The 26,601-nt window shown below is 40.3% G+C and overlaps 1 protein-coding gene across 1 annotated transcript in view; it reads right to left on the bottom strand.

The window, feature by feature from the left end:
- Window positions 1-26,601, bottom strand: part of LOC139696587 (cytoplasmic aconitate hydratase-like) — a 53,348-nt gene that overhangs the window by 3,908 nt on the left and 22,839 nt on the right. Inside the window, exons 8-17 of the mRNA XM_071595391.1 lie at window positions 24,421-24,592; window positions 24,119-24,219; window positions 21,738-21,854; window positions 18,596-18,755; window positions 17,299-17,519; window positions 15,635-15,791; window positions 9,114-9,358; window positions 8,456-8,592; window positions 8,084-8,231; window positions 7,384-7,506 (exon numbers count right to left, since the gene is read on the bottom strand). Coding sequence (XP_071451492.1) covers window positions 7,384-7,506; window positions 8,084-8,231; window positions 8,456-8,592; window positions 9,114-9,358; window positions 15,635-15,791; window positions 17,299-17,519; window positions 18,596-18,755; window positions 21,738-21,854; window positions 24,119-24,219; window positions 24,421-24,592 — 1,581 coding nt within the window. The remainder of the gene's footprint in view (window positions 1-7,383; window positions 7,507-8,083; window positions 8,232-8,455; window positions 8,593-9,113; window positions 9,359-15,634; window positions 15,792-17,298; window positions 17,520-18,595; window positions 18,756-21,737; window positions 21,855-24,118; window positions 24,220-24,420; window positions 24,593-26,601) is intronic.

The raw sequence follows: 26,601 nt of genomic DNA, 5'->3' as shown, positions 1-26,601 counted from the left end.
TCACAAAACATAATTTAACATCAGTCGAACGAAACAATACAGTACAATACATACATACAAATACAAAGAACAATAGTTAAATATTTAGCCTGATAGAACAGTAATAAGGTCATTTTGGTAGTGTGGTAGACAGATATTCAAACATGTTCCTGTTGAATTAGGATGTGTTCCTTGATACTTTTACTTTATTAGGCAAAGAGTTCCATAGTTTATAGGATGAAATACTGAATTAGTTTTCATATATAGCCGTGCGGTATTTGGGAAGATTGAATGTTTTTGTAATGCGGGTTGATCTCTTTGTAGTAAGTGAATTGAATATAAAATTTTCATATAAATATGAAGGGGTTTTGAATTCAGAACTTTAAATAATTGTGAGGCCTTTTGAAGCATTCTCCTCTGTTCGAGTTTTAGCCAATTCAACATTTTATAGTAAGGAGTTACACGTTCATTAAAACGCATATTAAAGATGAATCGTAGACAAGAATTTTGGAGCCTTTGTAATTTTGTACTTAGCTCCTTGTTCACATCAGCGTAGACAACTGAGCAATAGTCGAGATGTGGTAATACTAGCGTTTGAACAAGCTTCTGGCGTAATGTTATAGGGATTAGGTGTCTGAAATGCTTCATTTTGTAAAGAGTTTTGTGAACTTTATTCGAAATGGCATTTACTTGCTCGCGCCAGGTTAAGGTGCTGCTTAGATAAACTCCTAGGCTTTTCACTGTATTCGAGTAGTCAATTTGAATATTTAAAACACTTATTTTAGGGAAATCACTTGCGAGCAGCATATGTACATTGGCGGTGCTTCCAAAGATTATCGACTTGGTCTTTTTGGGATTTAGATTTAGCCGATTTTCAGTCAGCCATTCACAGATGAGTTGGATATCCTTGTTGACCAAGTCAATGGCATGGTTAAATTCAGAGGGGTAGGACTCAAGGTATATCTGTAGATCGTCAGCATAAAAGTCATGTTTACAATGAGTTATTATGGTAGCTAGTTCTTTTATAAAAATAGTAAATAATAAAGATCCGAGAATTGACTCCTGTGCAACTCCACATAGACCGGTTGGAAAACAGATACATTCCCATCTTCATCCTTAACAGCTTGCTGACGATTAGATAGGTAGGAGCGAAACCAGCGAAGGATGGAGTAAGAGAACTTGAGTTTGCTCATACGTTCCAGTAGTATGCCGTGGTCTACTGAATCAAAAGCCTTGCTCAAATCGAATTGGACTAAAACTGTTACCTTTTTTGCGTCTATGGATCTACGTATATCATCAGTTACCTTTATCAAAGCCGACTGAGTGCTATAGAGCTCACGAAAGGCCGACTGATACTCATCGAAGAAATTGTGCCGCGTTAGATGCTCCACTGTAACCGTATGAACGATTCGCTCGAGAGGTTTGGAAATAGAGCAAAGAAGTGCAATTGGTCGGAAGTCAGACATTTCTTTCGGAGTTGTTATTTTCATTATCGGTCGAACTAGGGCAGATTTCCACAAGGTAGGAAATATAGAGTAACTGAGAGAACAGTTATAGATGTCTAGTATCATTGGCATTACTACTGGGAGAATAACGTTTAGCATTCTTGCACTGATTCCATCGACGCCTGTTGAATTTGATTTTAAACTGTTCACTTGTGTTATGAGCATTTCGGGTGTGTAGTGGGGGAAATAAAGCCTTCCATCGTCAAAGTCGGAGAATAATGCATGATCTAATGAAGTGAGATTATTTTGGGTTTGAGTAGAATGGTTACCACCCTCGACATCATTTTCATCCTTGAAAGCAGACGTGAGAAAGTAGCCATTTAAATCATCCAAGGGGAAGTTAATTTTGAATGGGGGACGTCTAGGCTTTCCAAGTCCGAGGCGCCTCAGCTCCTGCCAAGTGGACTTTATGTCCCATTTAACGGAAAAGCACAAAACATAGTATTTTTGTTTAGCGGTACGGATTCGGCGCTGCACTTGATTGCGAGCCACTTTGTATTGTTCGTGGAGGTTCGGGAGTTGAGTTCTTCTTAAATTACGGCGAAGACGATCCCTAACCGCCATGAAGTTCCTAATTGCGGAGGTTAACCATGGAGCTGGATGACGTTTTGGCTGAATAACTTTTTTTGGCGCATGTGAATCAAAGAATTGCATGAGTATTGTATTGAAGATATTAATTTTTTCATCCACCAGATTAGTGTAGAAAAGTTCACTTAGGTTAGTTTCAAGTGAGTCTACTGCAAATTTGGACAAATCAAAATTCTTGAAATCACGAAAACACATATAATTAGGTTTATAAGTTTGCAGTTTAAATCTATATTTAATGAAAACTAGGTCGTGTTCAGACAAAAAAGAGACAGGGAGCTGTCCATACTCTTCAACCTTGGACATGTCGTCGACAATGAAGAGGTCTAGGAGGGTACTGCTATTCACAAGATTATGGGTGGGCTGGTAGGGAATGAGGAATAGGTTACAACTAAATAGTAGGTCACTGAGATAGGTGCTATTGTGCGTTTTCTTCATGATGTCAATGTTAAAGTCACCACACAGAATCACGCCTTTGTAGCTAGGAAGAAGACGGATCAGAGAAGGCTCAAAGTCTTCAGACATTAGTAAGCGGGTATTCTGAAACATTTCCAACATAACAAATTAACAACACATTTTTCTTCAAAGTTATTTTTCATTGTTAACTTACTCTCCTTTTAAGTTGATAAACTTTTAACGAAGATTTCATTTTCAGCATGCTTCCATTTCATGTAACATTTTTAACACTTTCTAATTGTACTTGACGTCATTCTCTGCAAAATAGGCATTTACTTATGTGATGACCTCCTCGTCCAATGAAAATCTCTATCCTCCAAGCTAAGCATTAAGTGATGGTTTCTGGCGTAACTTTATGGAACCGATTCATTATAAATAAATGAAAGGACTAACTTTGTAGTTCCACACGAACGATTTATTCACACGACCCGGGTTTCGAAGTAAAACCTGATAATGAAGTTTTACTTCGAAACCCGGGTCGTGTGAATCAATCGTTCGTGTGGAACTACAAAGTTAGTCCTTTCATTTATTTATTCTAAGCATTAAGGTTAGGAAACGGGAGTAAGTCACTGGGGGCCAGATCTGGCGAATACGGCAAGTGGTCTCAATCAATTCGAAGTGCAGTTCATGAATTTTGGCCATGGTGACCACCGAAGTGTCAGCAGGTGCTTTGACCTGATGGGAAAGCACTTTCTTCTTCTTAAAATGCCATAGTTTCTGTAATTTCTGCCTTCAGCTTTTCAAGTGATGATGCATAATACTCTCCCATTATTGTTTTACCTTTTTGAAGATAATCCATGGACAGAATTCTGAGACTATCCCAAAATATCAGTCAGCATCACCTTCCCAGCCGATGGAACAGCCTCTGCCCTTTTCGGAGCAGGTTCACCGTTTTGACTCTTCTTTCATCTTAGGAGTGTAGTGGTGGATCCAAGTTACGTCTAAAGTTATGAATCAACATGAAAAATCTACTTGCTTCGCATGAATCACTCCAATAGGGCCTTGACGAGTTCATTTGAATGAATTTTTGGCCTCAAGTGAGCAAACACGGCGAAAACCAACGATCAGATTGCTTACACATGTCCAATTCTTCAGTTTACATGTAACAAGTACTTCCATCGATACGCCCATAGGCTCTCCAACCTTAATAAAATGGTTGTCCAGTACAATTTGGTGAATTTTTTCAATGTTTTTGGTGGCTGTCACAGTTTTTGGCCGTCCCGAAAGCCCATCATCAGCCAAGCTGGTACGGCCAAGTTTAAAATGAGCTGCCATAAATTTCATGGCCATGATTGATGCTGCATAGTCCCCACACACAGCATCCATCTAATCTTTGATTTGCATAGGCATATTGACTTTCAAAAACAATTATTTAATGACAGCTCGATACTCAATTTATTCCATTTTCACGAAAAACTCGCACCACATCTCGCTCAAACGATTATCAAACAACAACTGAGAGTCCAAAATGGCTGAAAGTTTGGTGAGTACCTTTCAACGCATGTGCAAACAAATTCCCCAACTTTTATTGGTGAGTGCTGCCATCTTCATGTTGGGGTTGGAATTTTTTCAGATCACCTGGTACAAGCACTAGAGACTCTCACGAGGTTGGGATGATTGCTGAATTAGATCGATTGCAGCTTAGAAGAGGTAGATTTGTTAAACGTTGTTACGATAAACTGAGTAGCGTATCAAAATTATCAGTGGAGCTAGGTTGGGAATCACTCTGGAGAAAGGGTTAACCTTTTGCCATCGGATATTGAGTGTGACTTGACACGGTTAGCAACGGCAGCAGTTCGTATGCCGAGCCACACTCGACACGGAGTTTCACCACGGGGGAATTGGGATTTTTGTCTATTTTTCCAATAGCTTTTCTTGCAATCATCTGCATGAAAGGAAAAGGAAAGTAAAGCTTAATTAAAAGTATGGCTTGTTTTATAAATGAATAGTATCAACCCATTATGTCGTCGTCGACATAAATGCCGTCTCCAAAGGATGCCAACACCAATGCTGATGTTTTTTGTTATCTATTTACTGTGTTGTAAGTTCCTTTTCATTTGCTTTGTTTGCCCTTCATTACTTGGAAGTCAGCTAAAGGTACAGCAATGCCTTTGAGAGATTGTCGGTGTCTGAAAAAAGATCGCCAGAATGCAGAGTTACCTCAGTCAGCTGTTCCTTAGTTCATTGCTTTCTAGTTTGGATTCTTTCATTTCCTTTTCTTCCTAGTGTCCGCTGTCTCATCAAACATTCTGCCTGCTCTTTTCCTATCCATTGCATAGTCAGGAATCTTGAGTAGGAGTGTCCAAGACATGAGTCATTGATTCATAGTAAAACACGAACCTTAGGCCTCTTCCTGGAGTCGTGCTTTTTTGAGGTTGCATCATCCTCCTGTGGTGAAAAAACCTTCCTTATCTTAGTCTCCGAGGTTTACTTACATTTCTAGAAGCATAACACAGGTGTTTTCCCTAATGACAGAGGGTTCTCTTACAACAGATGCTTTCCCTTTGGACGAATGCTTTGCCAGCTAGTAGTTGCTCATTCTGAGTGATTTTCCCTCCTCATGATGGATAAGTATTCCAAAGAATTAGAAAGCAGCTGTTTCATGAGGAAAACTCTAAAATGGTGGCGTAAATTGTTTTTTTGGGGGCTTCAGGTCAGTGTTGTACATTCATTTACATTGTATAAAGAATGCCAACAAAGAAAAAATGAAAAACCGATCTCGCATGTGAAATTTGTTAGGAAACTAGTACACGATCTCTTTGGAGAATTCCGAGATGGTACACAAACGTCCAGGGTTAGATTACCATCCACAAACATAGAGCAACGTTTAGATGGCAAACTCCATATATTCACACCTGGTCCTAGCAAAAAACATAAAGATTGTGCGGTTTGCTCTAACCAAAAAATCAAAGGAGGAAGAAGAGAGACGATATATATCTGTGAGATGTGTGAATGTAAACCAGGTCTTCATGTTGGTGTATACTTCCAAAAATATCATACCATGAAGATTTATAGAGTATAAATTATGGTTTTTCAATAAAGTTATCAATAATTAAGTCAAAAAATCCAAATAAATAAGTTTGTATGAAAAGAAACTCCAGTTTTTCATTCTAGTGCCACGCTTAGCTAATTTGGGGTATTTAAAAAAATGAATCCCGAGTAGACTGAGGCAATCGAGAAAAAAGCACCCGAGTGCAAAGGGTTAAAGGGACAGATTAAATCTCTTGCATTAAGTGGAGTGGGGTCTCTATAGTAATGACGATGAAAATGTATTATTAGCCCCGTCATACCATGGTTGGAGAGATCAAGGCATTAAAATTATAGAGATCAAGTGCAAAACAGATGTATTGAAGACGAAATTTTTTCCACGAACAATAAGGGATCAGAATAACATTGTCTGACCACACTATTGGGGGGGGGGGGGGAAGTACTTTGGATCAATTGTAGGCTGGTGCATAAAAACCTCTGAAACACCCTAGTGACGGTTTGCAGGGTAATATGTAAAAATAAATCATTTCAGAGGAAGTCATTTGACTTTTAGTGGACGTTCCGAATGATGTTCATCGTTTGTGGATGGATGGGCATGTCTAAACTCATTTACCCAATTGTAAATGGTCACAGAAACAAGTACAGATGGGCCATGAACTTCATCCAACTTGGCTTTTATCTTTCTCAGTATTAAGCCTTTCAAAGGGAAAAGTTTACACACCACATGAAATTCATTCGTTTCCATTCTTCTAAATAAACAAAAGTGTTCTACTTCAATCAGCTATGGAGATGAAATCATAATCGATATTGCCGAAATTTTAACAGCAGTCTAATGAGAGATGATGCTTACTTATAGCATATCTTTTCTGATACTATGAGCACAATCTCTTGGATTTTATAAGCAATTATTGAATGACCCAGGTATATCAATAACATTTGTGGTTCAAATGACACTACAACTTATGTTTCTGAAATCCTCTTTGCTGATGACATTTCCCCATTGCCCCTAAGAGACGACAAATAACATATGACTTGCCAGATGTGACAAACAAAATATTTTAATGGCTAAAATCAAATATCTCCATTTGAACTTTCAACGAACAACATTTCCTACATTTCCACCCACACAGCTACAACCTGTAATAACTACATGTTAATAATTTTCCAGCACCCCAATCATCGCCTGATGACCCCATATTATAGTTCAAGCTAACTATATTGCAATTTCCCCCATCAATATAAAGACAAATACTAAATGCATTTAAAAAAAGAACCCAAGAAATAACCTACAGATCAAGCCATTCAATTCAAGAATATCTCGGAAACATTATTACAATATAAGATTGTAATGAAGACTGACCACCGAATTGTAATACTAATTGCACTACAATTGTAAAGCTAATTCCTAGCCTATTGCATTCTTAATGTGGCATGCTCTACGTTAACATGTAGCTAAATAAAGTATTATAATTGTTACAAGTCAAAGATGCTGATCAGAGCTTCTACAATAAGTCCCATGAGAACAACAACATGATATTACCAGATAATTTCAAATGGTGGCAATCTAAGGTCATGCTGGCAATATCCACATTTTCATCGTTGAGGGGGCATGTCCATTACCTGGCACCACCAAGTTAAGCCACCCTTCTGCACCATCTCCAAATTGAATAACTATCACGAGACAATGGCCGAGATCACTGCATCAAAAAGTAATCCAAGTAAAGCAGCTAATTATGTGAGCCTGCAGAATACCCATCATGAACTCTGTTTGATGCTTTTTATCAATGAGGCAAGGCAAAATCAGAAAGTCTGCGAGTTTCTACTCAAGATTAAGAGACAAATTCAGGAGGAGAAGAGGAGAGAGACTCACCAGCAGGAAAGGTCCCTTGGCTGCCCAATCTCTGGAAGAGCCAGACCCATAGTCTTTGCCAGCTATCACAATCAATGGCGTGCCTTCATTTGAGTAGCGCTCAGCAGCGTCAAACACGTCCAACTGAAATGGAGGGAAATGAGCAGTAGTGCCCATCAAGCTGCCTACCGAGGAAATCGAGTAGAATAAGGAAAGACTTGGACTTTGACGACTGCTTCCAGGGAAACATTAAAAACTCGAGGTCGGAGCTAATCAGATCTCACATGCACAAGCTATTTTGACGATTATCTCCAAATCTTAAGACTCACTGATTGAATAAAATTTACTGTTAAAGCATGGTTAAGTAGCAAAGCTCTCTGAACCAGAGCAGCATACTGCATATTTAATGTTAAGGGTGTTGCCTCTCCCTTGACCAGCAAGGAGAGTACAATTTGTGCAATTGCAAAATAACATTCGGCAAACTCGCACTAAATTAGGCTTGACTGCATGCGAGTGTGATTTGTATTTTCAGGTATTTCCGACGGTGGCAACGATGGACGCCATGCCACTGCTCACTCTCGTGGGCTCAGCCCAATGCATCTGCATCCGTGCTTCACGACTCATACAAATTGGAGAGACCGTCCCAGCCAATGTTTCAGGTGACTGGAATCACTAAAGGGGTCAAGTTATGCAAGATTGTCGCTTCCGTGGCAACACCCACCTCCTCGCCTGTGGGGATGTGGATGGTGCGTGGTCCTGGTTTGCCCACCATTTTGTTCAGCAATCGGATGTTGGCAAATGTGCCCCTGGCCATCACTTCATCATTACCCCTCCTCGATCCGTATGAGTTGAAGTCCCTGGGTGTGAGCCTGCAACAGAGAAGCACTGAGTAGGCCATTTCTGAAAATTACACCAGCACATTTTCGTTAAGTATATGATAGCCATCCAGAGAGCATATTACATTTTTTTAAACCCAGTGCAATCATTACAATGGTTGGCATTTGGGCCAACCAACAAGCATGACACAGGTTCAAATTCCAGCATTCCCACAGATGATGCCCAATAGTCACACGATAGCAATAAGCTGACATACCCATGTTTTGCAAGGTATCTGGCCGCAGGACTGTTTCGAGCAATACTTCCTGCCGGCGAAATATGGTCGGTGGTAACCGAGTCCCCAAGTAGTAACAGTGCCCTGGCATTTACTATTGGGGAGATCTTTGGCAGTTCCTAAAGAGATTGAAAAGTAGGCAGTATTACAATATAAAATGGTAAATGAAAATGGTGCCATTTGAGAGCACGGTATCTACTCATTGAGTGCTTCTCATCTCTTGGGCAGAGTCTCATCATCACATTATGCCACATAACTCCTGCACTGCAGATTTCTCATTCCCAGTCAATGGATGAAATCCAATCAATAGCCATACAAGTTTGCAAAAGTACTACATAGAAAGCAAAAATTATGCATATGAAAGCAATATTACAAGAAAATATTACTTTTCCTTTGCCAAAAATTGACAAGAAGAGTTCTCTTGCAACAATTAAAACATGCTAAATAGGTTAAGAGGCCCTATCATAAGAAAGTCTTAAAATACATACTGTCATGCTATATAAGTTGTTTAATTAGAAGCTCTCACCAACACACAGGACAAAAATAGCACAAGTGTAAAGAATTTCAATTTTAATCGCTCTAGGGCAGCCAAATTAATGTATCTTTTCAGCAGTGCTGCACTCTAAAGCATATCAGTTACCATGGTCATGCCCTTGAAGAACGGTGGCTTGCGCACATAGGTGGACTTGAGGTCCCATGGGTAGAGGGCATCAGAGGGGGCGTTGAGGGACAGCCATGCAGAAGAGCCCCCCTTATTGCCCGTCAGCTTTGAGTAAGCCTCTTCAAACATGGCCGGGATCACAAAGCGACTCTCCACTTCCTGGATCTCCTTCCTCAGGGGCCAGATGTCCTTCAGGAACACACTGCGGCCATCCTTGCCCACTCCTGGTTGTGAGAAACATGGGGATTGAGTGAGATGGAGCAGGGATGAATGCCATTCACTTTCCTCTTGGCCCTCTTCAACTCCAAATCTATGAATGCAGCAATACCCTGCCAGCTGCCACATGCAGAGGGTGCCCAATGGAACACACATCAAGGAAAATGTGGAGTTGACCACAACATTTACACAAGGGTAGTCAGGAAACAATTTAATAAATTACTGTCTTTGTAGAATTATGCCTTATCTAACTTTGTCACATAGAAATTTTAGATTGATTTTTTATTATTACGAAAACATCAAGTTAGGCATGAGACCTGATCAATTAAAATCTTATGAGCCTATGTTGTTACTTTGCTCACATGGGCTCATCAGTTCTTAGGTAATCAATAAATCTTTTCCACAATATAAATACAGTTAACTTGCAATTATTTATGCGTGCAGCACCCAGACTGCAGATTATCGCCAATACGATAGAGGGGAGGTCAATGGGATGGGTTGTTTACCCGTTGGGAGAATGGCCGAACATATTAGGATGCTCAAGGGAAGGGATACCAAGTTGCTGGCATTGTTTCTGTTCCTTGATGGGGATGATGTGAGCTCTCCTGGTTGGACTTAGTCACTCAGGAGAGGGGATTATCAGACAGAATTAGTTAACTGTGTAATATCAATGTCCCTGTTGATCAAGTCAGGGAAAATAGCTTAATAGTTTCCTATTACCATCTAGTTTCAGAAGACCGATAGATGGGTACTACATAAATTGAACGACCGGCATACGGAGATATGTGAAATTTTGTTCACATGACACAAAAGGAAGTTTTTGCATCCTATTGTTTCTGGAGATGAAAAGTGGATTTATTTTGAGAATCCCAATCTCAAAAAATCAAGGGTAGATCTAGTGACACCATCCACATAGACAGCAAAACTGAATCACTTTGGCAGAAAGATGATGCTCTGTGTTTGGTGGGACCAGAAGGGCGTGGTCTCTTGTGAGATGTTAACACCTGGTGAAACGGTTAATACTGAACGCTACTAACATCAATTGTTCAATTTGAACCATTTGCTGCTTGAAAAAAGACAAGAATACCAAAAGAGGCAACACAGGGAGATTTTTCTTCATGATAATACTCCATCACATACAGTAAAAACCCATTTACGTTAGGAGCACTCAGACGGGATGTTCTGCCCCTTGCAAATTCCTCACCAAACTTGGCTCCTCCTGATTACCACTTGTTTGCATCTATGCATCACGCACTTGCTGAGCAGTGCTTGGGTTCATACGAAGATGTGCAAAAATGGCTCGATGAATGGTTTATGGCAATGAGGAAAGATTTTTGCTGACGCGGTATCCACAAAATGCCCGAAAGAAGAAAAAAAATGTATAATTAGCAATGGAGCACTCTTTAAATGAAGCTCTTTGTATCATTACTTTTGGTATCTTATTTTTGAGTACAAAATTTGCAACACCTGGTGAGTGGCTGCAGAAAAAACTCCTCTAAATAAATTTGAAATTGAGGAAAATCATCTGCATATTGACATAATCTCAACCTTTGAGATGAGCCGCCATAGAAAAACCACTGTGGAGGCCAGAGCTTGAGAGACTTTGAAGAAGAAAACTCCACGGGGAGGCCAAAAGGACAGGAATAACAAAGCAGCCAGATGTAGTTATAAAACAGCAATTAATGCTTTAAAAGGGAGTTCTCGAGGAACCACTGCAACAGCGTCGAGAGACTTCCAGAGAGAGTAAGACTCCATGAAACATTATCTGAGGGACCAGATGCAGAAGGGGGGAGGGGGGCTCCTTTTGCTTCCTTTGGGACACTAAACGTCTTCCAATGAAGCAGAGACACACTTTCCGGGTTGCACTGGAAAGATCAGATACAACAGATGAGGTCTCCCCTCTTTCCTCCAGGAATGGAATGGCAATAGTCCTCCAGCATTCAAAATTGCACAATGGGCAACCAATAGTGCGAGCCCATCCAAACCTGATGGAGGTGGGATGTTTCAAGCACTCCTTAGGGGGAGACAATTGCGACTGTCTTTGGTGAGAGTATTTCTTGCTCTTGTCTAGCATTCAGGTAGGTATATTTCCAATGCCTAGAGGATTATGAAGATGGTATTCATACCTAAACCAGGGAAGACAGACTAAACTAGAGCCACCTCATTGGGAGGAATTAGTTTGATGCCATTTCAGATAAAGACCCTTGGAAACGGTGCATGTGATAGACATCCCCATGAAAGAACATTCCTTACATTTAAATCATTATGCGTACCTGATAGAAAAGAGGGTGGAAACAGCCCCCCACTACCTGGTCAGCAGAGTGGAAGGAGTGCTGGACCAAGGACTGAGCAGGCGAGAGCATTCTTGATATTGAGGGCGCCTTTATCATCACAACCTTGGATCAAATATGCTTTACAGCACAGAGGCATTTGTAAAATGGGTGAGAGGTCTGTTAGAACACTAATGGTCAATCTGGGGAATGATACAATGAAGGTTTTGCTGTGATAGAGGTTGTCTACGAGAGGATTGCTATTGCCACACCTTTGGAACTTAGTCAATGATTTGAATTCTACACTAAAGTAGACTGGTGCAATTGCTCAAGGGTAATTATATGCCATTGCAATACCTGCCACCAGCAGGTACAATCAGCAGGTAAGCTGCAATCAATCTCATTCAGCAATCATCCCAACCTCGTGAGAGTCTCTAGTGCTTGTACCAGGTGATCTGAAAAAATTCCAACCCCAACATGAAGATGGCAGCACTCACCAATAAAAGTTGGGGAATTTGTTTGCACATGCGTTGAAAGGTACTCACCAAACTTTCAGCCATTTTGGACTCTCAGTTGTTGTTTGATAATCGTTTGAGCGAGATGTGGTGCGAGTTTTTCGTGAAAATGGAATAAATTGAGTATCGAGCTGTCATTAAATAATTGTTTTTGAAAGTCAATATGCCTATGCAAATCAAAGATTAGATGGATGCTGTGTGTGGGGACTATGCAGCATCAATCATGGCCATGAAATTTATGGCAGCTCATTTTAAACTTGGCCGTACCAGCTTGGCTGATGATGGGCTTTCGGGACGGCCAAAAACTGTGACAGCCACCAAAAACATTGAAAAAATTCACCAAATTGTACTGGACAACCATTTTATTAAGGTTGGAGAGCCTATGGGCGTATCGATGGAAGTACTTGTTACATGTAAACTGAAGAATTGGACATGTGTAAGCAATCTGATCGTTGGTTTTCGCCGTGTTTGCTCACTTGAGGCCAAAAATTCATTCAAATGAACTCGTCAAGGCCCTATTGGAGTGATTCATGCGAAGCAAGTAGATTTTTCATGTTGATTCATAACTTTAGACGTAACTTGGATCCACCACTACACTCCTAAGATGAAAGAAGAGTCAAAACGGTGAACCTGCTCCGAAAAGGGCAGAGGCTGTTCCATCGGCTGGGAAGGTGATGCTGACTGATATTTTGGGATAGTCTCAGAATTCTGTCCATGGATTATCTTCAAAAAGGTAAAACAATAATGGGAGAGTATTATGCATCATCACTTGAAAAGCTGAAGGCAGAAATTACAGAAACTATGGCATTTTAAGAAGAAGAAAGTGCTTTCCCATCAGGTCAAAGCACCTGCTGACACTTCGGTGGTCACCATGGCCAAAATTCATGAACTGCACTTCGAATTGATTGAGACCACTTGCCGTATTCGCCAGATCTGGCCCCCAGTGACTTACTCCCGTTTCCTAACCTTAATGCTTAGAATAAATAAATGAAAGGACTAACTTTATAGTTCCACACGAACGATTGATTCACACGACCCGGGTTTCGAAGTAAAACTTCATTATCAGGTTTTACTTCGAAACCCGGGTCGTGTGAATAAATCGTTCGTGTGGAACTACAAAGTTAGTCCTTTCATTTATTTATAATGAATCGGTTCCATAAAGTTACGCCAGAAACCATCACTTAATGCTTAGCTTGGAGGATAGAGATTTTCATTGGACGAGGAGGTCATCACATAAGTAAATGCCTATTTTGCAGAGAGTGGAATCTAAGACGTCTACCATCCATAAAGGTTAAAAAAATTAGAAAATTGTTGGAAAAAGTGCATGGACGTTAAAGGAAACTATGTTGAATAATATATATAAATTTGAAGAAAAACTTATATAGTGTTCTTTTATTTGTTAGGTCTGAAACTTTTCAGACTACCCATGCAGTTGGGATCGATAGATAACTTGTTCGATCATCATTTTCAAAACTTATGCATAAGCCTGAACAAACAACGTACAAGGAAAAACTAACTTCAACGAACCAATATACAAAATATAGTAGAACATCATGATACAAACAGTTCATTCCACCATCTTTCTCGTAAAGCGAAATATTTGTTTCTTGAAACAACTTTTTGCAATGATAGCCATGACATATAAATTAATGTAAAATATGAACTTTTTGCAAATAAATTAATGTAAAATATGATAATGCATTCCATGCTAAATAAATAAATTGTGAGCAACATTTATTCAATGAAAATTATTTACATATTGTTCAGTATCTTGGATCACGTTTACCTTTTCATCCACCCTGGAATGAAGCAACTGGGAATGCAAACTCCATTTGTAAAAGAAAAAAAAGGATAAAAATAAATTGTTAATTATTTATGATATGTACGTAATTCCTTTTCACTAGAAAGCTGTCTAGAGATATTTGTTTTTGCTGATGCTTCAATATTTGGTAAAAGCGAATCAGAATGATCGTTCAATAAGTATATGTCACGCGTCGCCACTGCCATACTAGCGCCATGCCTCATAGGCATGGGGCCATGCCACACTTTCCCATCAACTCCACATCTCATTCAGCCTGTTGTTTTGACTAGACACCTCTTGCAGGCTTGTTGAGTTTCCGAATGGTAAACAAGCAGGAGTTTGATTTTCAAACCACCACTCGCATTTGTGTGAAATGGCAGCGTGAAATGGCAGCGTGAAATGGCCTTTAATTGCCTCATAGTCGGGCAATCCATTCTCTTTCACTGCTCTGCGCACAAACACAGCTTTGCTTCACAGAACCTTCCTCCAGAAGATATCCCTCTCGTCACAATCAAGAACACATCACGGCAATTAACCCTCACAATCTATGAGCTTTTTGAAGTCACTGGTCAAGTCCTTGGCTGCCTCTGCGCTTGCCTCACAATGCCGCAGATAACAGTTCTTCTCATTAACTTCTCAGACCATGCATGGCTAGCCTAAAACACTTCTTCAGCCATTGACATCTTATTAACAAGGTCGGCAAAAACTTCCCATTCTCATAAATTATGTTCTCATTAATAGCATCACATTGCAATAGCTTTCCATTTATGCATTTGAGAAGCAGCGTTCCAACATAAGTCAGAATATGTTATTGTTGCGTAGATACTCCTCCCACTCTCTCTGAAGCATCTTATCCCCTTAGTCTTGTCCATGTTCTTGAAGAAAAAGCCAATCGTGGATGTTGAGAAATTGTTGTGTGCACTAGATCAGCCACACCAACACCTTGCTCCCAGACTTTACATCACTACTGTTATTTTTATTTGTTTGCAGCTTTCTTCTCACATTTTTCTTCAAGGCCGATTTTAAAACATTTTGCACAAAATATTATTCAACTTTCCACAAAAATATTACAAATAATATGCCAGAACACAAGTTTGAAAAAACGCATGATCACTAACGATGCTAAGATGCAAGTGAAACGAAAGCTTGAGACAAACTGCAGCGGCTGGCTCGTGATTAATCCACGAATTCCTCTCTCCACGTCACTCGCTATGCGATAAGTTACTCGTTAAGAGAGTCATTTTTGGGACCAAAACTTTTGCTCGTTATGCAAATTATTAAGTGTGAGAGGTGCTCGCTAAGCGAGGGTCCACTGTATAAGTATAAAAAATAAATGTCATGAATAAAACCTGGGGAAATAAGACAATCATCAGCAAACACCTTCAAGGGATGGTAATATTTTACATAAATTCAATGAACAGATGCATAAATTTGAGGTTAAAATGTCTTCATCAAAAACATGTAACATTCAAATTAATACATAATACTTATTCTTTAGAAAATTGCTGGTAAAAATTAGCCATTAGCATTATTAAAACTGCATCCTGTATTAAAAGAGGTGAAATAAAAAATGAATAGTGGTTAGTTGAAGCAAAGAAAAAATTTTCAGATGACACAAGAGAATAAAATATATGACCAAGTAGAGAAATTTTCCATTCAATCAGCAGTGAATCAAAGTGGCCCCGAGTTGTCACCTACCCAATGGCTCATGCTCAAAGTCGATGTCCACCCGTCCGGCAATGGCGTACGCGATGACAAGGAGTGGCGAGGCAAGGTAGTTGGCCCTCGTGTTAGGGTGGATGCGACCCTCAAAATTCCGATTACCACTCAGCACACCACACACCACCAGTTCATTCTGCAACAAGAGGTTCACTTTTAGCACAAATCGCCGACTGGCGGCCAAGTTGAACCAAGCCGACACCACAACCCAAGGATTCACAACCACCACTTTTCAAACTATACCACATGCCAATACACAACATGTGCCGATCCTTCCATTTTCACCACTTTCACCCGCTCTTGTTTCTACCCCTTGTTTTTCTTTGCTGTTTTTGTCATATTGCTCACATATATTAGCCATTTGTCTCAAGTGCAATGTAATATTTACTTGTTCAAATGTCCCAAAGCAAATTAAATTAAAATGTATTCCACTCTTCCATCCTCCTTCCTCATTTCTTTTGCTTATAAATAACTTCTAAAATGTACTTCATTACATTAATGCTCCCCATAAATGTTTCAGCATCTAACAAAACCACTACTTCTATGAACACATCAATTACTATCCATTCATTGTAATTCAATGTATTTAACGCCTTAAGCTAGGAATGTCAACTTTATGAATAGAATGGTTTGAGGCGTCACTTTGTGGAAGCGATTCATGTCAGAAAAGAAAATACTTGGTTCTTCAACGTATATTTAATTAAACACGACCTAGGTTTTGACTTACAAAGTCATCATCATCTCATGCATTTTCTTTTCCTGTCAACTTTACACAGGTTTTGCTGATCTTGGATAAGAGCACTTCCTCACTAGTGCATTTCAAGATATATATCAAGTGATTGGTTAATGGAGGGCCTCCCTTGCTTTTAACCACTTAAATGACAAACAACCAGTATGGAAACGCACACAATCTTGGGCCATCGGCTGAGCACATTGTAAACCAGGCGGATTCACCCGGCTCAACTAGCAGTACTCATTGAAGTCTTAAAACTAACTTGAAGGTTAGGGTTACACCTTATTGCAAATTGGCGATGCCGTTTGCCCTTCATCCACCTCAAAGATCAAGGAGCATAGAAATGAATATAAGAAATTTTTATACAAAAGTGACAGCTTTCTTTTTCAAGAAGCTTCAGTTACCAATGTTAACAGAAAAACCTTGCATGCTAGCATGCGGTAGATGAGTCCTCCTGCCAATTGACTACATTAGGAACCTCTCAGAGCACCTCAAAAACAAGAACAGTACACTTGAGCATTTGGAATGCAGATGGGGGAAGAGAATAATGATGTTGCAATCCATGGCCCTGGAATGTTGACTGGGCTCATTTCCCTTGCAAAATAATTACTCTCAGCTGTAGCAACATTTCCACAATGAAGGGAATTGCAAGTCTTATTTGGATTGGAGAAGTGTACCTCTCCATTAGCATTCTAAAAGTGGTCACTCTGTGATAAAAGTAATGCTTTACTGATAATTTCCAAAGGAAAAAAATTTTGATTTCTTTTGCATTTTCTCGAGAGGTCTTTTGCAAATTCGTACTTTGTGAAAACCTTACATCCTTGTTTAAAAATTAGTAGCATTTTCTCTTCTCTTTGCATGTACATAAATAAATCTAATTGCAACGTATATGCCTCATTGGTATTATTACCTTTTCTATGGTGCTAACCATGGCATCGGGAAGAGGCCCTGAGTTTCCAATGCAAGTCATGCAGCCATAACCCACAACACCAAAGCCCAGCTGCTCAAGGGAGGGGATGACTCCTGATTCTCTGAGGTAGTAGGTGACCACTCCGGACCCTGGAGACAGGCTCGTCTTCACATAGGGTGCCACTCCTAGGCCAGCCTCCACTGCCTTCTTGGCCAGAAGCCCTGAGAGAGTCAAGGGAGATGATACACTAGCTTACAAACAGGCTTAAATACTAAACAGAGGAATAAATTTCCAAATACAGTTGTTAGCAGCCATAAGGCCATAGGTACATTTCTTTTGAACAGCATCAGGGCACCTGGTCTTCCAATTCCACAAAGATTCAAGCAGGGAATAGAGTTTCTCAGGGTACCATCCCAAACATTCAAGTCTCCTCTTCACTGCTGTCACTCAGCCCATCTCCAAGACCCATTCTCCATTTGTTCCCATTCATAATTGCACCGCAAAGATAGGCAAGGAGGTTGCCCATTGCACTCCTCAATAGTGCTTTTATTGCAGCACTTTCATATAAATGACCACCTCACCGGGAGCCTTTGCAGCTGCCTCTCTGTGACATACTTGGGTGCGTGAACTCCAGAACAGGAGTGATTTTCATTTCCCCCACCATTAGGAGGAGTTAACAGGATTCTTAAGACCTCCCACCAGATTAAGGCCATCGTCCACAAGGGTACACATTCCAACATGAATGAAATTGTCATGAGTTTGACTTTAGGAAATTCTTTCATGGCAGCAACTAACATTGGCAGACCAAAACTCCCCAACAGATATCACTCAGCTAAAAATGACTGTCACGGCATTGGAGCGACCAACCCAGAGACACCTTCTTCTATGGTAACCAGCAATAAACATTTAAATATTTATTAGATCTGCTATACATGCATATGTGCTCTTGGTTACTGTAAAATGTCTTGTATTAAATCCATTTCCCACATGTGGGCACTAATGACAAGAGTTTTCTGCATGGAAATTCCAAAACAAAATACATGAAGACTAATAAAAATTCACAGTACAGTAGCAATGTTAAATAGAAAAGTACAAAGTAAAACATTGAAATTCATGCAATACATTTTTTCTCTGAGCTTGTATGTTTGGCTTCGGAAAATATTTTGAAAACTTAACTTGAAAAATAATAGCCAGCATTCAGAGAAGCGACTGCTGAGTTAACATATGGAAGGGGCAAGTCAGCAGAGGTGTATTCCCAACGAGAGTGCATGCATTCAAAACAATGACTCGGGCCCACCTGCACCCAGCATGACAGATGGATTTGAGGTGTTGGTGCACGAAGTGATGGCTGCAATGACCACGGAACCATGCCTTAGAATGTACTGCTGGCCCTCCTGCTCAAACACACCCTCCGCAGACAACCTGTCCTCTGGGATTCCAAAACCCTTGAAACTAACCTGTGAAAGGAAACTGAAAATAAAAACTTGACCTTAACCCTAAGTGAGCAGGGTCAATTACAAAGCAGCGCATGCTCAGTTAGAAAGGATGAACAGCTGGCCTATTAGGCGGACACTTCAGAACTCGTGGGTTGAAATCTAGATGAAGTCAGTGAAGATGCTGTCAGATGATACTATTTAACTGTCAGAGAACCCTCAAGTAGCAAAGTAACTGACACACTTAAACAACCATTTTTCATTTCTTATGTCAGCCTTACCCTCACCTGTTAAAAAAACTTTAGGATAAATACCAATAGAAATGAAAAGCAGGATCCAATGAATTGAATTATATGGGATCGTAGATTTTCACGGCGTTCAGGTGAAAGACTCTCCATTCTCGGGATGTCACCGCGTAGGTTGTTTTTCTGACAACAGTTTCGCCCGTGTTTCAACGAGCGTCTTCAGGTCGAAGTGCTGGGACGTTGTTCCTGAAATGGTGGAATATTGCCTCCAGAATTCGTACTTCCTCTGGAACGAAGGCTTCTGCGAGCAACGAGAAGGAGCAGCAATGGGATCAACGCTCACACTGGTTATCGCCAACTTATACATGGAGAAATTCGAGAAATCAGCGACAGAGACGAAGAAAACAATACTGCGGCTCAGGTACATGGATGACACATTCGTTATCTGGCAGCACGGCACACAAGAGCTGAGTGATTTCCTGAGGCATTTGAACAATCAGCATCGGGCAATAAAATTCACGATGGAGTTGGAGAAGAACAAACAGATACCCTTCCTTGACGTTTTGGTCAAGAGGAAGGAAGACGGTAGCCTAGGCCACGCAGTGTACAGGAAAGCGACTCATACCGATCGCAATTTAAATTCATTATCGCACCACCATCCAGCGCAAAAGGCTTCTCTTGTAGCAACTCTAGTACACCGTGCCTACGAACTTTCTGATGCCGAGTTGTTATCTGCAGAGAAGAAACATACAATGACAGCCTTGCAGAAAAACGGGTACAAGAGGTCCGTGGTCCTAAAAAGGACCGCCAAGGAAGAGAAACGCCGCCTCAACCATAGTGAAATACGGAGCGACGCGGAAACGACCAAGATCTACGCCACGATACCCTTTATCGCCGGCACAAGTGAGAAGATATCTTGGGTACTAAGAAAGCACAACATTTCCACGAGATACAACTGCCTTACTAAGGTATCCCATCTACTTCCACAGCCAAAAGATAGAATTCCCAAGGAATTGCACGAGGTAGTCTATCAGGTGCCGTGCTCACGTAGAAGTTCATACATAGGCGAGACATGCCGAGCAGTGAAAACACTCCTAAAAGAGCACGCAAGGGCTAATAGGAACAAGCAGTTCAGTTTATCAGCCATTGCTGAACATGCTTGGAGCGGACCTGGCCATGAAATCAAATTTAAAGAGCATGCCTAATCAAATTTGATGAGACCAAGATAATATCCAAAGAGAGAAAATATTATCCCAGGCTGATAAGAGAATTGGTCGAGATACTCAAGGAAAAAGATAACTTTAACAGAGAAGATGGCTACCGCCTATCAGGAGCCTGGAAAAGGATTTGGCGGGAAACCCCCAACCAATCACAGAGCAGGCAGGGAGAGGCGAAACATATATAAACACGGCCAAAACAACGTCCCAGCACTTTGACCTGAAGACGCTCGTTGAAACACGGGCAAAACTGTTGTCAGAAAAACAACCTACGCGGTGACATCCCGAGAATGGAGAGTATTTCATTTGAATTGAATTATAATCAATTCTTGACTAAATATTTATTAATTAATGAACCCAGTCATTTTTTCCTATCAAGGTGCATTCTTAAATATCTGATAACTCCCATTGTGTTATAACATAAAATTCAAGGAAAGACTAATTCTGTGAGTAATTATTTGATTTAAAACATAATCAACAATAAATAACTATCCCTTCCCCTACATTTTCACAAAATCAAAATTATACAGATAGGTGTAGAATTACATATGACATAGATTTTGTTACTAATGGAATCACACAGTAATTCATTGGAATACAACAATTTGAAGCCTGCTCTCATAGCATACAATACCTACATGTTTCCTCTTGCAATCTATTACATAATGATGCCTCTACTAATCAGATTTTCACCATTTTATTTAAACCAAATAATTACAAGAAATAAAAGAAATAATTACAGGGTGTGAAGATCTAGTACACTGCTAAGCTTTAATTGTCAATTCAAATGGAGGATGTAAGAGCTGAAAAATTGAAACTAATGTCCAAGGAACTATTTAGTATACTCCAAGAGAGAGACAGTGAGACAAGTGGTGATGACGCTTTGTCTGGAAAATGTGTTCGCAGGTTGAACCGCAGGTTCGCAGTGTTGGTGTGCAAAAGAAACAAAAGCTTCATTGCTGCATGCAGGGACAGAGACAAACTAATTACTACTATTTTCCAAATACAGTCCAACCATCACCCTTATTTCTGGAATCTAAGTTTTGGGAAAATGTTTTAAATCTTAAAACAGACCTTACATTTCACATTCTAAAATGGTCACCAGTTTTTAAATAAAAAGGAAAAACTTTAACCACTACTATTTCTTTTAGGGTGCAATGTTTATAAATTAACTACTGAAATTTTATCTGCTTGCATGAAAAAAAATATCTGACTGGAGCAATTGATTTTGGAAAGTGTTACTTTAATTTTTTTAATATTTGACTGCCCATTTGACTGTAGCTAAGAGTTAATTTCCAGTTCAAGTGGACTGGTTCAGAGAAGAAATAATCACAAATTATAATAAAGATCACAATTTCATTTATGCAGAATTTAGGATGAACCGAGTTAAATTTGACAACATTTAGTGCTCAACCCTTGCCCACAAAATTCAAATTCAAAAATGAGGGCCCATGAATATAAGCATTAATCATGTTTCACAAAACCTCATATATACAGTATACATTGAGCCGCCAAGTGGATTACAGCTACATATACGTACACACCTTGTTGGAGAGGCACTGAAGAAAGTCATCTTTCATGGAAGAGACTGAAACACGATCATGGGGTCTTTTTGGTCCAGAAACAGATGACACAACAGTCGACAAATCCAAAGTGAACTCCTGTGAAAGTTGAAATACTTTTTATGGGAGTCAAATGGAGTAGAAAGACAAAAAACTGAGAAAAATGCAGAGCAATGGATATCCATTACTCAATTATGCACTCTGCAAGAAAATGATATTTGCATTTGGAACATTTTTTTGTGAGATGAGAACGCTTGAATAAATACTTGATTTTATTAGTGACCCTTTAATGATCTTTATCGCCTTCCAAATGCAACCAGCCATCGTCTGCCAATACAAGGCTCCCAACATTTTTCCAGATTTCGACTGGAATGCAACTTTTGGGATAGCCTTTGAGTCTGCAGTACACTTTTGTTGAATGTCTTCAATAGTTTCAAATCGGATCCTTTCAAGGCAGATTTCAACTTGGGATATAGGAAAAGGTTCGCTCGAGCAAGAACCGGAGAGTAGGGTGGCTGGGGAACACCAGTGTGCTGCTTCTGGCCAAAAACTCAAGAACGATCAATTGTGTGTACACCGGTGCGTTGTTGTGATGAAAATACTTGTTTTTCCACATTTGTAGTCCCTTCTGCAACATGCCATGTCTTAATCTTCTCATAACCTCCATAAAGGGCTGCCCATTCACTGCATGCAACTTGGGCAAAGAGAGATGCCTCCACTCACGAGACAGCTGTCTGGTCCGAGGTGAGAGGGGAACACCTGGGTTCCATCATCCGTAAAAATGGAATCCAAAAGGTTGTCATTTTCATCTTCATGCTGCCGAAGAACGTCACGGGAAGAGTTAAAGTGCTGCCATTAGTGGTCAGATGTGAGCATTCGCGGGACAGGTCTAGCACACACCATCCCAACTTATCAGGCAAAATCCTATAAATGGTGCTTAGAGAAACCTAAGGAATCAAAATGCAGAGATCGTCAAGGGTGGTCTTCCGATCTAGACGCTTGATTTGCTCAACTTTCGAGACTGTTTTGTCGGAAGTTGAGATGGTCTCCTCTTCTCCTGCCCCTTCCCCTGCCATGAATGCGAGTGTGGCCAGGTGTAACCTCCCAACACCACTTGCAGACTTTTTTGACATCCATGCACGACTTCCCGTACACTCCTATCAATTAACGATGAATTTAAACAGGTTTAACTCCTTTTGGATTAAGAAACTGATTGATGAAGGCACCAACTTCATACCTGACGGTAGCAGCAAGTGGGATCTCCTCGGCAAATGGCTGCCAACCGATGACTGAGCATCCCAGTGGGCTGAGATGACTAGTAGAAGAGGGAGGGAAGCAACGAACACGGCAATGCAGCCAACAGCCAAGCCAACAGTTTTCCCGATGTCACTTTGGAGGCCTTGCTCTTGGGATTACTCTCACTCACAACATGATGCTATACATGTTTTGTTGGTTGGACTCTAGCATTTCATCAGTTGGAAGGTACAAACAATGCTGCATATAAACATTGCTTCCACATGAACAAATCATCAGCTGAGGTCCATGTCATGCCACTGGAGGCTCTTGGAGAGTCTTTTCTTCCTTATGCCACAGAGAGACGACGTTATGTAAAGTTTAGAGGGTGGACGCATTTGGAATGAACATTTCTCACAAAGTTGTTTCTTCACATTTAAGAACAGGAAAGAGTCACATGGAGCACTTTTTTTGCTGACAGCGTATGTTGGTACCACTTTAATTTTCCATATCATATATTTTTTCAGTTCCACTGAAATTAGAGTACTGCTGACATGATGGCCAGACATAGTAATGCACAGGGCAGTCTTTTAAAATTTGTTTTCCTAAATGAAAAATTCAGAGAACAGTAAAATGAAAATAAATTTTAATGGACACCAGAAATATTGTCTGACGTCATTTGGTCATCAAACACTGCAAGAGTGCTGCTGTTGTAGCATTCAAAAAAATTAAAAAATTGAGGTTAACTCAATTGAGCTAATGCTCACAGAATCTCTAATTTGCTTTTTTTGTACTTCATGGCATTGTTCCATTTGTCTTGAAACATTAATGTGCACAATCCCTCCACACTTAATGCCCACACACTCTAATCAACCACACAATTTCAATCTTCTATCAACAAGATAGAATACAAAGTTTCTGATTTGAATTGCATGACTCATGCATATGATATATTTTGAAGTAAGTAATTTTGTTGGGTCATGTACTATCATTAACTGTTTGCAATCAAATTTATTTAAATTTCATGAGGGTAAGACATTATTCATTATCAGTTTGGAATGGGACCATCTGCTAAGTACTTTGTTTCAAAGGTGTGAACTCAGTGAGAAGTTTAACTTTTCCTTACGAACCTGAGAGTAAACAGGATCCTGTGAAGAATCTGAATAATCTCTGAGGAGTTTCACGGATTTCAGGTAAGCCTCAGTGAGAGCAATTTGATGCTCATCTCTGTCTGAAATGTTGAAAAAGACAGCATAGATGAGACTTAACGCCCTTTTCCAGCACACACACAGCTCTTCTTGGCATCCATTGAGCAACAATACAGCATTTAACCTGGAGTGGATACCAAGAAGAACTCACCACATGGACCTGCTCTCAACGAGAACTGGGACCTGACACCTCATCTTGGGAGAGGTGAACAAAGGGGACTTACTCGTCAGCCTGAGGTAGTGCAGACTGCCAGCATCGACAGGGAAGAAGCCAACAGTGGCACCATACTCGGGGCACATGTTGCTCACCGTGGCCCGGTCCGCTATCGACAATTCAGCCACGCCATCTCCAAAGAACTCGACAAAGCAGCCCACAACTCCAATTTGGCGAAGATGCTAAGTAGAAGATGGATGCAAAATATCATGGAAATTGGTTCCCACATTTCTCCCTTGCACATTAGTCTCTTGGCCGTATCAATTTGTCAGGGGGCAGCAAAGGAACATCCATGGGTGTTGTGTCACGCACCCTTCCCTTCATTCACTTTGAAGCGTTGCTCACACAACAAGTCAAATAAAAAGGGTGAATAACCCGAATGAAAATATTAGGCGTGGGATATCAGAAATATGGAGAACATAAAATAATGCAAGGTCCTCTTTACATTCAATGACACCAGGCTTGAAATTCATTTATGAATGAAAGAAGGACACTAGGTATTTTCCACAAAACTCACATTAGTGGTATATAGTACCACTAACACTTATACTAAGGGTACTAAACTAGATTGAATAACATTGTTTCTAATGTATATCTTAGGCACTTGGGGAGTGAATTTTACAAGATGCTTTTCAATCAATCATACTTAACCTCTTCTGATACCAAAATTCAGTGATGTATAATTAACAATTCAGCATTGAATTGTGATTTTAATTCATTTATTTTACATTCATCTATTTTATCTACGAGGGTCATCCGGAAAGTAGTACCCGTTCGTGCCGCATGAAGTGCTGACGACGCGAGTAGCCGCTGGACGAGGTCAGATAGCTTCAGTGGCTTGTCTGCCTTCTCTGAGCCAAGTTGCGTGACGCTAGCATTGCCTGTGTTGTTTCTGTGATTGTTTACAATGTTTAAAAAAATTGAGAACGCCGCCAGTTGTGAAGTGAGGGCAGTGATTAAATTCCTCAATGCAAGAAACGTTCGCCCATGTGATATTCATCGCCAATTAAAGGAGGTGTATGGAGACAATGTAATGGACGAGTCGTCTGTTCGGCGGTGGTGTCGCAACTTCAACATGGGGAGGGGGAACACACACGACGATGAGCGTTCGGGGAGACCGTCTGTCATTACAGACCAACTGGTGAGCTCAGTTGACGAATTCGTGAGGAACGATCGGCGCGTCACAATTGATGACATCTGTGAGCATTTTCCCAATGTTTCTCGAACAATTGTTCATGAAATTGTTAAACACCATCTGCATTATGCAAAAATTTGTGCAAGATGGGTCCCTCGCGTATCTCAATGAGCTGGCGGCGAAGGACTATGCAGCAGGAATACAGAAACTTGTCACACGTTATGACAAATGCCTTAATTTGCTTGGAGATTATGTTGAGAAGTAGTTTAAAGTATCCTCTTTCAAATAAAATTTTTTATGTTTGTTAATATTTACTTTTGTGTCTTTATTTCACGAACGGGTACTACTTTCCGGATGACCCTCGTACATCCAACACCACCTAGAATTGGCGCACATCCTAGGGATTTGAGGGGATTCCTATATCTCTCTGTCACGACTCCACCTGGGCAATATCTCAACCAGACACTCTCAGCAAGACCTACGCAATGGGAATCACGGCATCAAGTATTCAAGGGCAAAAATGGATCGACACCATTTCTCTCCTCTCACATTCACATTGAGAAGGGATTTATGTGGGTCGCTCCATAACTCCTCCGAAAATCCAAAAGGTGGTGCAAGCGCTGTCAGAAAAGTCACGCTTTTAGCAAGCCTCATCTCTCATTAAATTGCTGTTGAAGTTTCAGTTACATCCAACATCTGGTTACATATTCATGGCCGATTGAAGCAACAAACTTTTGTTAATTTAGAGAAATGGTAAAAATGAGTTTCGTGCTGCATTTAAACACTTCCACTTAAAAAGCTGAAAGACTGAAAGAGATCAAAGCCGAGTAGGATGAAGTTCATGGTGCATCTGCTCCTGTGCTTGCGACTGGGGTCAATGATTTTAAATGCTGCACATTCAAAAATGACGAGCATCATTCAGAATGTCCCGAGAGTGAACCTTCTCCCGAAATGATTGACAAAATCCACGGCATGGTTTTGAATGGTTGACATATCAAAGTTGATAATTACTTTTTCTCTCTCTTTTTTTAGAGAATCAGCCCACATTTAACGCTG

Source organism: Hetaerina americana, unplaced genomic scaffold, assembly GCF_022747635.1.
Source record: "Hetaerina americana unplaced genomic scaffold, ioHetAmer1.1.p SCAF_7, whole genome shotgun sequence".
Classification (NCBI taxonomy): Eukaryota; Metazoa; Arthropoda; class Insecta; order Odonata; family Calopterygidae; genus Hetaerina; species Hetaerina americana.
This window is presented reverse-complemented; position numbering and strand designations above follow the sequence as displayed.